A 14165-nucleotide genomic window follows, 5' to 3' on the forward strand; every position below is an offset into this window, starting at 1 on the left:
TCCTCAAGGGGCCGTGCGCGCTGCCTGGCACACGCCGGAAGAGGGATGATAGTTCTTGGTAATGAACTGGCGGCATGCGGGAACATGAATCTCCGGCTCCTGGAAAAGGGGAAATAATGGGGTTTGGGATGCATTTGCAGGTTATTCATTCGCTACCATGCGCCAGTTCTCCAGTGATTCATCTGTTCACCAGCGTTTATTTATCCAGCAGATTCCGGAGCTCTGACCTTTTGCTAAGTACACTGAGCATAAGTTAGAATGGAGATTTTTCAGGTGCAACTTTTATCAGTGTTTGTTATTTTTTCTTATTTCCAGTTAGCATACGACAGAGTGACTCAGGTTTTTGAATGCTCCAAGTCTACAGACCCGTGTAGAGGATTCAGTGGTGAGAGTGAGGGGTCGGGGTAGGGGTGGGATGGCTCACACAGTGCTGTTGTCATTCCAGGGATGGCCCAGGTGTCAGTCTCACATCCCTGAATTTGGACAGGTGTCATGAGAGGCCACACTTCTGTGACATGACAACCCTTGCCCCACTTCCCCTTTTAAGCTTTCTTGTGGTCATCACAGACTTGCTGCTGGGACTGTTTAGACTCTGCTAGGTGGGAAGCCGGAGAACCAAGAGGACACTTGTATCTTAGAAGCAGATGCAACTGACAGATTTCTTTTGGCTAAAATCAGAACCCATCAAATCTTTTAACCTCAAATGGATTTGCTTCTCTAGGGTTACGTCATAAAAACTTAAGTGATTGATTTTATGCTCACCAGGGAGTGATGAAATTCTTGGTCACTATCCATAATTGCTTTATTTTAAAACTGTGGTCTGAAGATTTAGTTAAAGCACAATCAGGGAACTGAAGTGCTTACGCTTCTCCTCAAGGCAGGCATGAATGGGTGCTAGGAGGGTTCAATGGTGTGAGTGTGCATGGTGTTAGGACTCATCCTTGTGAGTGTGCATGGGTGTTAGGCATCATTGGTGTGAGTGACCATCATGGGTGTTAGAAGGGTTCCGGTGTGAATGTGCCTGGTGTTAGGACTCATCCTTGTGAGTGTGCCATGGGTGTTAGGCATCATTGGTGTGAGTGAGCATCATGGGTGTTAGAAGGGTTCCGGTGTGAATGTGCCTGATGTTAGGACTCATCCTTGTGAGTGTGCATGGTGTTAGGACTCATCCTTGTGAGTGTGCATGGTGTTAGGACTCATCCTTGTGAGTGTGCATGGTGTTAGGACTCATCCTTGTGAGTGTGCATGGTGTTAGGCATCACTGGTGTGAGTGAGCATCATGGGTGTTAGAAGGGTTCCGGTGTGAATGTGCATGTTACTTTCCACCTTGAAACTCTGGGATTATTAACAGCACAAGATGTAGAAAGGAGCTCCAGGTCCCGTTTTATAAGCCAAAAGTAACAAGATTCAGAGGCCCTGAGAGCAGGCTCCTGGAGGACAAAAGGCTGCTCATGACAGGTCACGCTTTCCTTATTTCCTCTTCTCCTTCAGCTTATGAGTTACAGCTGGTGCCCCACATATGCCTGTAGAACACTATATGTCATTATTGAGAACACATTGGTAAGGCTTCATGGACATGGGACCATGAAGAGCTCTCCCCAGTACTACCATATTCCTGCCTCTGAGCAAGAGGCCAGTGTGGTCCATATAACCATGATGAGATTTGAGTGGATCTTGTGATTCTAGTACTTAATCCAGAATAGCTGGCTCTGCCTTGTTCTCTCCTGAATCCTTTTTCTTTCTTGTTTGCACACTGATTTGGTGTTAGTTTGTGGAGACCCTATGTAATCATCCTGGTAATTGTGTGCTTCAGTTCCTGGCCTGGTAGAAAGTCAGTTCACTCCATGTGAGCAACTTCTATTTCTTTTAGGGCTCACACTTGATTCTAGAGTCCACTTTTTATATCTCTAGCTTCCTTCCCCCTTACCTCCGATGGCTTCTCCTCTGTCCTTGTCCATGTTGGCCACTGCAGGTAGTCCAGCCCTTAACCCTGCAACCTCTTCAGACTCTGTGGCCCTGCATGTCCTGTTCCAATCCTTCTTAGGTCTTTCTTTTGTTCAGTCTCTGCTTTTTCCTCTGGTCACAGCTCCTTTCCCAGAAAATCCTTTTGTCTCTGGCCCCACAAAAGCCTTGGTGTCTAAGAAGTCTGGGCACCTTGTGTCATCAGGTTCTCACATAACACCTGTGGTCCCTTCCCTGGTTGTCATTTGCACGAGGACCATGTAGATCATGACCAGGAAGCAAGCCTCCATCCCAGAGGCAAAGTGGCAGACGGATACTCCTGCCCCTACTCAGCTGAACCCAGTGCCACCCTCACTGGCCTTCCAGGAGACCCTACAGTAGTGTGTCCTGGGGCTGAAACACCTGCTAGTAAATAGGCTGTGGACATGCTCTTCTCTGACCTGCCCTCCCCTGCTCTTGTCCCATGGAAGCTGATGTTCTGGCAGCACCTCCTTTGAATGAGAATGACAGACATGCATGATGAGGTCAGAACAGTGGTGCTGAGCGTGGAAAGTGCAAACAACAGGATCACGTGATGGGTGTCATTTTTCCTTGGTCTTTGTTGGTAAAGTCTAATTTATAACAAGGCCATTAGTGGGAGATAGCTGTTTTTGGACATGTTTCTCGGAAGAGTTCTTCGTGATTTGCCTCAGAAAAGAGGTGAAGGGGAGGTCTCCTTGTGGATGGTTGAAGCCCTAAGCCTGCTGCCCCCGCCTCCAGGTTGGGGACAGTGCATGCTGGTGCCACTTTTCTGCTGAGTGGGCCTTGACCCATTCTTTCTGGTTGGGACAGCAGCCATGTTTTGGGCCTGGGGAGGTGTGTTCAAGTGAGGAAGTAGAATCAGTGAGGCTGTCTCTCTCCTGTGGAGCTGCAAGACTGCTGAGCTGGTGGCCTTCCATGCTAGGTGTTTCCATGCTAGTTGCAGCCGAGGGCCCGCTGGAGGCCCCGCTCTTCTGCCCTTGCATATCAAGGGACTAGGTTAGGAAGAGGCAACATCCCTGACAAGACACTAGCCCATAGTGCTTAGTAAGTGTGGGCACCTGAGGAAGCAGGTGCTGTTCTTCTCTTCCCCATGTTACAGATAAGAAATAGGCAGAGAGGTTTAGGAGCTTCATGACAGTCTCAGAACCCAGAAGACGCAGGCACAAAACTTGCACAGGACATCTATAACCTATGTTGTATGTTCAGAAATGGAATAGGACAGAATGGTTCTAGCCAGGGTGGCAATGTTGGCTGGGAGGTGACATGACTGTCACTTATTCAGAGCTTGCATCAGAACTCCAGGACAGCTCCTGCAGGCTGAGACCTCACAGCAGCCTTCTCTGGGTTCTGGACCCAGAAGGAGAGCCTTATACCCTAATGGCACTCACCTAACAGGCTTGCTGTTCTGCCCCTCACAAGTCATTGGCACTTTCCTGGGGGAGCATTGGGAGATGACAGCTCCAGGTTTTAAAGGTGAATCAGGTTTTACCTATGCATTTCGCTTACTGGAAGCTGCAGGGATGAAAACTTAGTGACATACAGATAGGCCAGAAGGAAATACAACCTGGAGCTAACCTTGAGACAGAGGGGAGGGACGTCACAGAGAACACATGGCTCAGAGTTCTTGTAAGGGGAGCCTGAGGAACAAACAGGAGGGAGAGGATGCAAGGATAGAAGTCATTTTTGAAGATATGACCGCCTATAGTTATGGAAGATCTTCACACAGCCAGGAATCCCAGTGAGTCTCTAGCAAGACTGAAGAAGAAATCCATATCAGACAGATTTTGTACAACTAAATAGAAGTTCTGAAAAGGATCAACCATTAAACTGACAGCCCACATTCCGGCAGAAACCAGAAATGCCTGAGAACAGTAGGGCATGGCCAGACAGAGCCATCCATGGTCTATAGGGGGTTGTCTATCCAACAAGAAGACCTTCTAAGAATAGAGAGGTCAGCAGTGGGGCATGGCTCTCAGTGTGGCAAAGGGAATTATCCATGGGGGGAGGGGTCTATCCAGCAAGAAGACCTTTGAAGAATGGAGAGGATGGCAGTGGGGTGTGGCCCTCAGTGTGGCAGAGGGAGCCGTCCATGGGCAGGGTGGTGTTCTATCCATCAGGAAGACCTTCCAAGCATGAAGGAGAGACCAGCAGTGGGGTGTGGCCCTCAGTGTAGCAGAGGGAGCTGTAAGTATCTGGTGGGAGGGTCTATCCATCAAGAAGATTATCCAAGAAAATGTTGGGATGGTGGGGCAGGCCTGTTAAAACCCAGGCCAGCCTGGGCTACATAGCAAGATTCTGCCCCCCCATCCCCCGCCACAAAAAAAGGGAGGTTGCAATGAAGGTGACATTTTTCTTGGGTGAAATCAGAAAGGATTTGTCACCAGCAGACCCACAGAGAGGACAAACATTACATGTTGTTCTTCAGTCAGATAAAAAGTGACCCAGGTGAGGAAGGAAGGAAAAGGGGTGAAATGCTGTGCTGGATGCTCTATGTGTGTCAACGTGACACACCTGGGTTGAGGGAGCTCAATTGAGGAATTGCCTCCATTGGACTGGCCTGTGGCCATGTCTGAGGGGCATCTTCTTGACTGTTGAGTGATGTGGGAGGGCCCAGCCCACTGTGGGTGGATGCCACCCCTGGGCAAGTAGGCCTGTGTTGCATAAGAAAGCAGGCTGAGCAGGGCCCAGGGGAGCAAGTCAGTAAGCAGCGATCCTCCATGGCCTATGCTTCAGCTCCCGCCTTCAAGTCCCTGCCCCAAGTTCCTACCTTGGGCTCCCTGATGAACTATGGCCTGGGAGATGTAAGCTGAATAAACCCTTTCCTCCCCAGGTCGGTGTTGGTCAGAGTGTTTTGCCACAGCAATGGAGAAACAAACTAGGACAAATGGTAAATAGGGGCCAAAGAAGTGCGTGTTGGTATCTAAGACTGACCATCTACGAGAGAGAAGTAAAGTCCTGCAGTAGAACTGACACGGCGTTCCCACTCCAGGGCCTTGCAGCCCTAAAAGACTGAAAGTTAAGGAGCGCCGTCAGACCTGGAGGGCAGCTGTCAGGATCTAGAGCCCATGCATACCCTTTGAAGAATTCCGCTATCCCAGTATTTTCATGGTCTGGGAACCAATTAAATTATTTGAATTAGAAATAGATGGCAGTTTTCCAATATAATTGAAATTCAAAAATCAATTAAAGCATTTCTATAGTGTTTTCTGTGCCCTGTACTTTGCTAATGGTGGGAGGTATTTTGTAAACAGCTCTTGCTTGGTACTGGCCTCTCTTAAAGTGCATTGTACTTTAATTATCCTTTATCCATAATGCACATAACCCGGATTGTAATTGAAAAGCTAATGATTTTTAGAAGACAGAGAAGTCAGAGCTGCTATAGTGATGTCAACTCTTCACATAATTTAATTGCCATGAAAGTCTATTGATTCATTTCTGAAATTATTCAGACATGGAAAAAGTATAACAATAAATTTAATGATTAAAGCTAGGTGTTATTTTAAAGTTGATATTTTTCTTTGTTCATTATCAAAACTCAGTTTGCAAAGTGTGTAATCCAAAAGCATCCAGGTTGCATGGGCTCTGGCTCTGAGGAGCTACCTCAGGAGTGTCAGTGCAAAGCTGATCTGGGTGCCTATGTGGGAAGTCCTTGCCTGGCTTTGTTTCCATGAACTGTGCAGAAAGCCACAGGGTTGGCAGCCACTCTCATCATGGCCCAAGCAGGTGAGGAGGTAGCCCGCAGGACTGAACCTGCAAGCCTGCACTCTCCTGCCTGCATGTGTCCCTTATAGTGAAACAAGCAGGAGGGTTTCATTTTCCCATCTGTGAGCAACATCCACCCAGGAAATAGAGGAAAGTAGACAAAGCAGCAGGTGACCGTCCAGCTGCTTGAGGCACTTGCTGGCCTGTGCACACCATGTCTTATTTCTGCTGTGGTACTTCTTCCCCCTAGATGCTTCCTTGATGCCTTCAGTGCTGCCAGAAATGGCACATTCTAGGACCTTCTCCATGCCAGGCTACAGTGCAGGTGCCCCATCCTTCTGCCCTCTTTTTACTGTTTGTTTTTCGGGATTTGTTGTCTGGCCGCTTTGCCATCTTGCAGGGAGCATGAAGATAATTATGGCATGTGGATTGGCTGCTCATGTGACCCCTGGCTTCTATTCTGTGAGATATAGGCTGTGTTTTGCCCTCTGCGCTTGTGGCATGACAGCAATGTTGTGCACCTGGGGTGACCTTCCTGGCTCACCACTAGGTTGTTTCCCGTCCTTCACCCCTCCTCCATGGCTTCACCTTGTCTCTGTTGACCACTTCTTGTCCCCATTGGCTGCTCTGTGTCCTCCGTGACCACTCCTTATTCTTCAACTGCCCTTTGTTCCCTCCACTACAAGTTCCCTCTCCTTTCCTACCTTCCCTGGGTCTGGACCTTCATCTGCACTCTCTGCTCCACTCTTAATTCCTGTTGGTGAGCTCAGCCCTTCATGACAGGACTAGCCCTGTACTCATACCTAGCAGTCAGTCAGGCCTGTTGGTGCCGGTTTGTGGCTGACCAGGCTAAGCTGGTGTCCCCAGGTGCTGCTCTCATCTTTTGCAGCCATCTTGGCTTCTGGCTGTTGGTGATGCAGCTCAGTACCTGGAACAGCATGTGGCCCAGAAAAAGTGCCAGTGAGTGCTTGTGGAGTGAGCTCTCCTAGCAAGGGACATGCTTCTGGCCACTATGATTCTCTATCTTCCAGAAGGCCCCTGTTTTGGCTGCTTTCTGTTGCTGTGGTAAACACCATGACCAAAAGCAACTTGGAGAGGAAAGGGTTTGTTTGGCTTCCACTTCGAGTTCACAGTCCATTACTGAAGGAAGTCAGGGCAGGAACTTAGCAGGAGCTTGAAGCGGGAAAACCGTGGAGGAATGCTGCTTACTGTCTTGCTCTCTAGCTCTTGCTCCCAAACTCATGCTCAGTCAGTTTCTTACACTCAGGACCACCTGCCAAGGGGTGGCACCTCCTGCAGCAGGCTGGGCCCTTCTATATCAATTAGCAATCAAGAAATGCCCCCCAGATGTGCTCTAGGTCAGTTTGATTAAGGTAATTCTTCAATTGAGGGTCTCCCTTCCCAGCAGACTCTAGATGTGTGAAGTTGACAGTGAGAACGACCCAGTACACAGCCCTCCCCACCTGTCTACCCAGGTGTCTCATCCTAGTGGGAACCTAGGCTCACCCACCCCTTCACCATCCACACCCATAGGGTACGTACCCCCTCCCACAGCCCGTCTTCAAGGCTGTCTTGTTCTATTTTGGCTGCTTCACACTATGGTAATGTGAAATGTTAACAGGCGTACTAATCTGGTAGAATTTATTGAGATATTAAGTGGCTGTTGTGTGTGGTGTTTACCCTTGCTGTCATGATGACTTGTGCTTTGCCCTGGAGGACAGGGCCCTGGCCCTTCCCAGGCTGCCTAATTGGGGATGCAACAACCAGGAGTTGTGACAGGGTTCAGCACCCCATGTACAACATGCCAACTCCCATGGTGCACGCTTTATAAAATGCTCCTTAATTCAGAGACAGAATATCATTAACTTTGTAAGTGGATGAATACAGTGGACAACCAATTTAATTAACTTCTAATGTTGGCTGTTGGACGGGAGATGGAATGAAATTACATGTGCATCTCTTGGGCCAGCAGCTGGCCTGGAGAGGGGCTTGGTGCTGAGGGTCAGGCATGGGAGACAGCTTTGTGCCGTCATCTCCTGTCCGGCCCCAGGAACTGAAATTGGAAAGGCAGCACTTTGTAAATGCGTCAGTTCTCATTTCATGTTGGTTACAAAGCTTCTTGAAGGAGGACGCCCCATGACAGTGACATGCTAAATGCAGCTGTTTCCCATGTACCACCCCCCATAACACTGGGGTGACGGGCGGCGATGCTGCCTCATCCAATTAGATTGGTCGTCCATGAGTTTATTATACAGGGAAGGATCAATAAAGCTCTGCATTGATTGAAACAAAAGCTTTGTTTCATTTATTATTGTTTATAATCTAATGAATGTTAAAGTAACTTTGCTTTGATTTATTACTCAATCTGTTAAATTGTTTTAAAGCCAGAATTTTCAGGGCTTACCATTGGGGTATGGTCAGAAAAACATTATTTTTCGTGAGCATGCTCAGCCTCTCAGAAGCCGTGCTTCAGGTCATCTTTATGACCTGAACAGATGACAGTGTACACTGGGTCAGAGATACTAGCCATACATGCCCTGAGGGCACTGTGCATCTTTCCTCTAACTTGGAGCTCTGCTCTGGGGGGTGGGGGGTGTCATATTCTTGTCCTCAATGAGCTTTCCCTAAGAAGTCAGGTATGGAGACAGGCCAGCAACTGGAGGATGCAGCAACTTGAAGGAAAGGTGGGGTGCTAGACTAGACCTGTGCTGCTTTGAGGGGGCAGCATTTCCTTGGAGACTTGGAAAAGCAAGGGACTCCTGTGAGAAGTACCTAGAAGAGGAGAAACAAGGGTGTCACAGACAAAACGGCAGAGACCTTGGTCAGCCCAGGCCTACATGACTTGAATGGTTGGAGCCTTGTGAGATGCAGATGTGTGGACCTGTGTGAGTACAGTGACAGAAGGAGTGTTCTTACAGAAGGCTGGTCTGACTGCTGGGTGGAGAAGTGACCCAGGGGGCAACAGCAGTGGCAGAAGCAGCATCCATTTGAAGCTGGCATCCCCAGGAGGGAACAGAAGTTTAGAGATAGACAGTGGATAGGTCTGTAGTCTGTAGAATTTGCAGATGAAGTGGAGATGGATATGTAGAGGGAAGAACATGGTGATGGGAAGATGCTGGGGGAATCAGGAGAGATCCATGTTTTCCAGGGGAGGAAGGATGACCTATACCCTGAATTGGGAGAATGGGCTTCTGAGAGATCTATGGAAGACTGTGCAGTCACCAAGGTCTCATCCAGAAAGGACCAGCATAGTACATGCATGTGACCTTACCAACCAAAGATGGGATGGAGGCCACTCCTGAGGGAGGAGGAAAAAGACAGGAAAGACTTTGTAGGGCTTTCTATTCAGATCAGTGTTGTCACCTGAAGGGCAAAGGAGAAGGAGGGGGAGGAGGAGAAGAGAGTGAGATTCCCTGAAACTCAGAAATAAAAGAGCATACCTGTAATCCCAGCCAGCACTCAGGAGGCTGATGCAGAAGGCCAGCCTGGACTATATGGCAAGACCCTGTCTCACAAAAGAAGGGAGGGAAGGAAAGGTGTTTGAAAGAGAGAAGGGCTGGTGTTCTGTGCTACCAAGGGAAGAACCTAACTGATTTGCAGCTTGAACATTAATGAAGAGTTGGAATAGAGTATTGTCATTGTGGTAGAAACAAACAAGATTGGAGGCAAAAATACTAAACAATAGTAGCAAGCAGAATCTCACAGGATATGAAAACACACTAAGATCAAGTAGGATTTATGCTCAGAATGCAAGATAGGTAGATTTGCAGAGGTGCTTAGTGTAAGCAGTGAGAGGTTTGCCTCTGATCTCCTGAAGTTTGCTTTTGGAGAGTGGAGCTGAGGTTGATCATAAGAGAAAGTTTAGACCTGAGGTTAGCATTGTGGGGCAAGGCTACCTCCTACCTTTGGGGTCCAGAGGTCTGCTCGGCTAGGAGGAGTAGGTGAGGTCTCGCCTACTCATGGTTCATCCAGTACATTGATTCTAATTCAGAACAACTGTGGTGGTAGTCCTAAAGATTAGTGGTCATTGTACCTTAAAAAGTGTTTTCTTGCTCGTAGAGTGATTACATTTAAAAAAATACTTGGAGTTGAAGACACTTTATCCATAGAAACAACGTGGTGCTGTCTCCTGTGAAATGTCAATTGCCTGATTCTGTGTTGCCTTTGATGAGCTTGGCTGACCTGTGGAAGGGGCATCTCTGCCCCACATTTGTCTGTCTCAGCAGTGGTCACAGCATTTGTACTTGAGGGGCCTCCCTAGAGGCATGCTAGGAGCTCTCTGTTTGCCCACAGTGCTATGAAAGCTGTATAGCATTTTCACAGGGACTTTGGCTCAGGTGAAAGGGCCTGTTACCTCTTAGGATGACACGAGGGAAATGCTTGTGTGGCCCCCTCATTCACAGCATCTGAGAGAGTGACTCTACTGTGTGCCTCTATTGGCTTGAGTTTAAGAATAAGTCATTTCCTGGAAGAGCTCCACACAGGAGTCTGGGTTAATGGTGTGTGCTCTGCTACAACCCTCCCAGCAGAAATGATGGATTACTCCTGACCAATTTGTTTGTGAATATAAAGCAATGGAGGTGTTTCTAACTAATAGCTTCAGGTCCCTTCTCTGTAGGCTTCTGCTCTAGACCAGAAACCCCACTCCCACAGGCTTGTAGGTAGCTAGATCAGGGAGCCTAGATGCAGGTGGCCCTTGCTTTAGGACTCCACAGTGGGCATGTGTGCACAGTTGGCTTCTATTGTTGACTCCTGTTAGCAAGCTGGACCTACCACTGGCAACATGTGGGTAGCTGTACTTTCCCAAAAGCTGGAGTGTGTCCATGGGGTTGCTGCAGCTGGAGTGTGTCCGCGGGGGGCTGTGCTCTCCCCTCAGGTTAGAGTGTGTCTGACTATCGTACCAATGCTTCAATTCCACTATGCTGTGTGGCTGCTAAGAGTCTGGCAAGTTGGTCCACCCTGCTAGGCCAGGTTTCCTCTACATACTCCCCTGTCACGTGCCCTATTAGCTGGGAGTCCTGACTATGGTGCATCAGGGTTCCCACCCCATACTTAGAGCTATGGTAGAAACACAGCAGAGATTGGACTACTGTTCACTAGCAGAGAATAAGCACTTGTGATGAATTTATAAATATGTAGAAAGCATATTACTTGGGTTTCTTTTTTAGCAGAAAAGGCAAGGTGTCAGTACTCCCAGTGTGGAGATGTACTGTTGACGTGCGCTTTGCATTGGGTCCTGTCAAGCCAGATACTTTTGGTGGCAGTCCACAGCACACCACCATACAGACCCTGTGTCCTGTGATGGATAACACCTTGGCCATATTGACACAGCAGGAAGAACTCTGGAAAGTTGGGTTGAACTTTGACTTTAGGTATTTTTAGAGCTAACCATGGATTTTCTGACTGAACTACAGCCTCCGTATACACATTGCAGCTTGCTTTCCATTTGTTTGTCATAAAGGTCACAATATCCTGTCAGCCTTCTTTCTTTCAGGAGGCAGAGCCTTCGTTACCCTCTCCTGTTCTCCTTCCCCAAGGCAGGTAGAGAGGTATCCTGCACAGGGCAGTGTGTCACGTGGGCCTTGAGCAGGTGTTGGGTTCATTCTAGGCCCAACCCTACAGTTTTCTCTCTTGGTCCACAGAAGAGGCTGAGACCCTATGCCTGTGTGAGCCATAGTCTTAACTTACTGAGGCCACCTCGAGAAGAAGGCAAGCTTAAAACTGGTTGCTTCTGGGTTCTTCTGTGAAGGTGGGTTGCTCACATACATGTGACCCAAAGAATATGTGCCTTGGTGGGTCCTGTTGGACCCCAGCACAGAGCAGAGGAGCTTTCTTGCCATAGTGCAAATGGGGACAGAGAGCATGAGCCAGAAGAGCCCTGGGATCTTCCAGAGGTGACAGTGGATGGACAGCACGTATTTGAGGAGGTATCTGGCAGGATGTAGGCGGATGAGAGGAAGAATGGAGGACGAACCACAGGATTGCAGTAGAGACTGGGTTCTGGGCCTGACAGCATGGATGTGAGCTCTGTGGAAAAGTGGAGGGGGGGCCAGGGGATGATCAACCAGTATCTGGGGACTGGTGGAGGAGGTAAGAAGGCATGAAGAAAGGAGGAGAGGGGAATCCCTCCGTACCCCACTAGGAAGTAGCCAACATAGTCCCAGGCCACCAGGTAGAAGTTCACGCAAGCACATGCCAGATGGAGTCCATGTAGTATGTGCAAGCCCAGAGGCCAGGCACCGCAGATGCAAGGCTGGAGGAACAGAGCCTCCTGCATTGATAACCAGAGTCTTTATAGAGTCTAATAGCCTGAAGAAAGAATCTAAAACCAAGTAGTATTCCAGAGAATTTGAGCTTTATCTCTTAAGGGATAGAAAGAGCTGTTTGAGCTGCCAACAGACGTAGCTTTACCTCTTGGCTTGCTGCCATTAGGGGTCCGTCAAAGTGAGGATAGCAAGTGTGGACCAGACTCTTCCTGTGTAGATAGATGCTGAGGCAGAAGGACAAGACCCATCCCTGTGTGGACACTGAGCTGGGGACCATACCTGTCCCTGTGTGGACACTGAGCTGGGGACCAGACCTGTCCCTGTGTGGACACTGAGTTGCGGACCATACCTGTCCCTGTGTGGACACTGAGCTGGGAACCAGACCCGTCCCTGTGTGGACACTGAGCTGGGCACCAGACCTGTCCCTGTGTGGACACTGAGCTGGGGACCAAACCCGTCCCTGTGTGGGCACTGAGCTGGGCACCAGACCTGTCCCTGTGTGGACACTGAGCTGGGGACCAGACCCATCCCTGTGTGGACACTGAGCTGGGGAACCAGACCTGTCCCTGTGTGGACACTGAACTGGGGACCAGACCTGTCCCTGGGTGAGCATTCTGGACTGGGGACCCAGGCTGTTCTTATGTGGACACTGAGGTGGGAATTGACTGATTCTATACTTGGGTCCATGATTCTTAAAGTTCTTTATTTCCTTCCTTCAGATTTCATGATAGTGAATCTCAGCTATGCATACATCGTTGTGATAGTGGTAGATGTATGGGGTGTGTGTGTGTGTGTGTGTGTGTGTGTGTGTGTGTGTGTGTTAAGCTGTGGAATTCGATGAGTAAAGCATGGGAAGGGGAGCTGGATCTCCTGAGCATCCAACTCTTCTGAAGACGCATAGCCCAGCTCCCGTTGCTTGTGGTAGCAATACAACAGTTATTTGCTTACTGAGTGAATTGTGCTATAGGAGCTGTCCAGTTCATCTCTGCACTGCACTGGGTGGTGGGTGCTGGCTGGACTGTGGACACCTCTGTCTCAGCTGCTGGTACTGAATTTACAGTGTGTCTCTCTGTTTCCCTTAAAGGAGCCACTTTTGTTATTGCCTGTTCTTAGGCGAGAACCAACCTGCACTGCCTCTGACCCTGTCTTTCTTTTTGCTCTTATAGGCACTAGGAAGCTTTTATTTTCTTCATGAATCCTTAAAAAGCATCTACCAGTTTGACTTTAAAGGTAAGACTCCAAGCTGACTTCCATGATCTATTTCTGTGGCCCCTCCCTTGATCTGGCTTCTCTGGGTCTCTTTGGCCTTGTCCTGAGAAGTCCTGCATGGTCTGGGTTTGATGTCACTTCACTTCTTGAAGACCTAGCTCCCTGGCTTCCTTGTGAGGGAGATGCTGCTGGCCCCAGGCCTCTCTGCCTGCCTTGGGCCACATGCGAAACCCCAGCCCTTCTTCTCCCGAAATCAGTGGACTCTGACCTTATAGGCGATCAGAGGAAGGCGTACATAGTTCTTTGTCCTTTTCTTGTGAAAAGCGAGACAATGAGACTGAACAGGAGGACTGCATGTTTCAGAAACAGAAGTGGATGTATTTGTGGCTGTAAGAAACACTGTCATTTAGTTGCTAGCACTAGGCCTGCACTGTGCCTGGGTGCCACTACTGACACAGCTCTTCCACCTGCTCACTCATCTGCAGTCTTTGGGGGCACCTGTTACCCAAGTGGGAGGAATTTTACCAGGGTCCCATCTGTCTATTCCATACAGCCTCTTCTAAAGTATGTGAACCTCTATGTCATTCTGGAGCTAGATCATATTTGAAATGTCACTGAGGTCATAGTAACTGTGAAGGTAACTGTTACAGTGTAGCTGTGCAGTGTCCTCCCTGTTCGTGTGTTTAAGCACTTGGTTCCCAGCTAGCAGCTTTTTTTTTTTGGGGGGTGGCAATTGTAGGACCATTAGAAGGTGGGGACTAGCTGGAGGTGTGTCCCTGGAGGCTGGTCTTGAGGTTTATAGCCTGACCCTGCTTCCTGATCACCTAGATGTGAGGAAATCCCCACCACCACAGCCTCCAGACACCCCTGCCATCATGACTGCCTGCCACGATGGACTGTCCCCTCAAATCCTGAGCCAAAATAAACCCTTTTCTTTTCCCGCTGTCGCTCATCAGTTTTCCACAGTGAACCAAACCAGTAAGCAGCCCAGTCACATGCTTTGTC

The 14165-nt window shown here is 48.8% G+C and overlaps 1 protein-coding gene across 1 annotated transcript in view; it reads left to right on the forward strand.

Annotated features, from left to right (window-relative positions):
• The window catches only part of Inpp5a (inositol polyphosphate-5-phosphatase A), a 192161-nt gene that overhangs the window by 108147 nt on the left and 69849 nt on the right, over positions 1–14165 (forward strand). Inside the window, exon 5 of the mRNA XM_008823156.2 lies at positions 13118–13181. Within this exon, the coding sequence (XP_008821378.1) occupies positions 13118–13181 (64 nt within the window). The remainder of the gene's footprint in view (positions 1–13117; positions 13182–14165) is intronic.

This window comes from Nannospalax galili, unplaced genomic scaffold, assembly GCF_000622305.1.
Source record: "Nannospalax galili isolate Female #2095 unplaced genomic scaffold, S.galili_v1.0 scaffold49, whole genome shotgun sequence".
Classification (NCBI taxonomy): Eukaryota; Metazoa; Chordata; class Mammalia; order Rodentia; family Spalacidae; genus Nannospalax; species Nannospalax galili.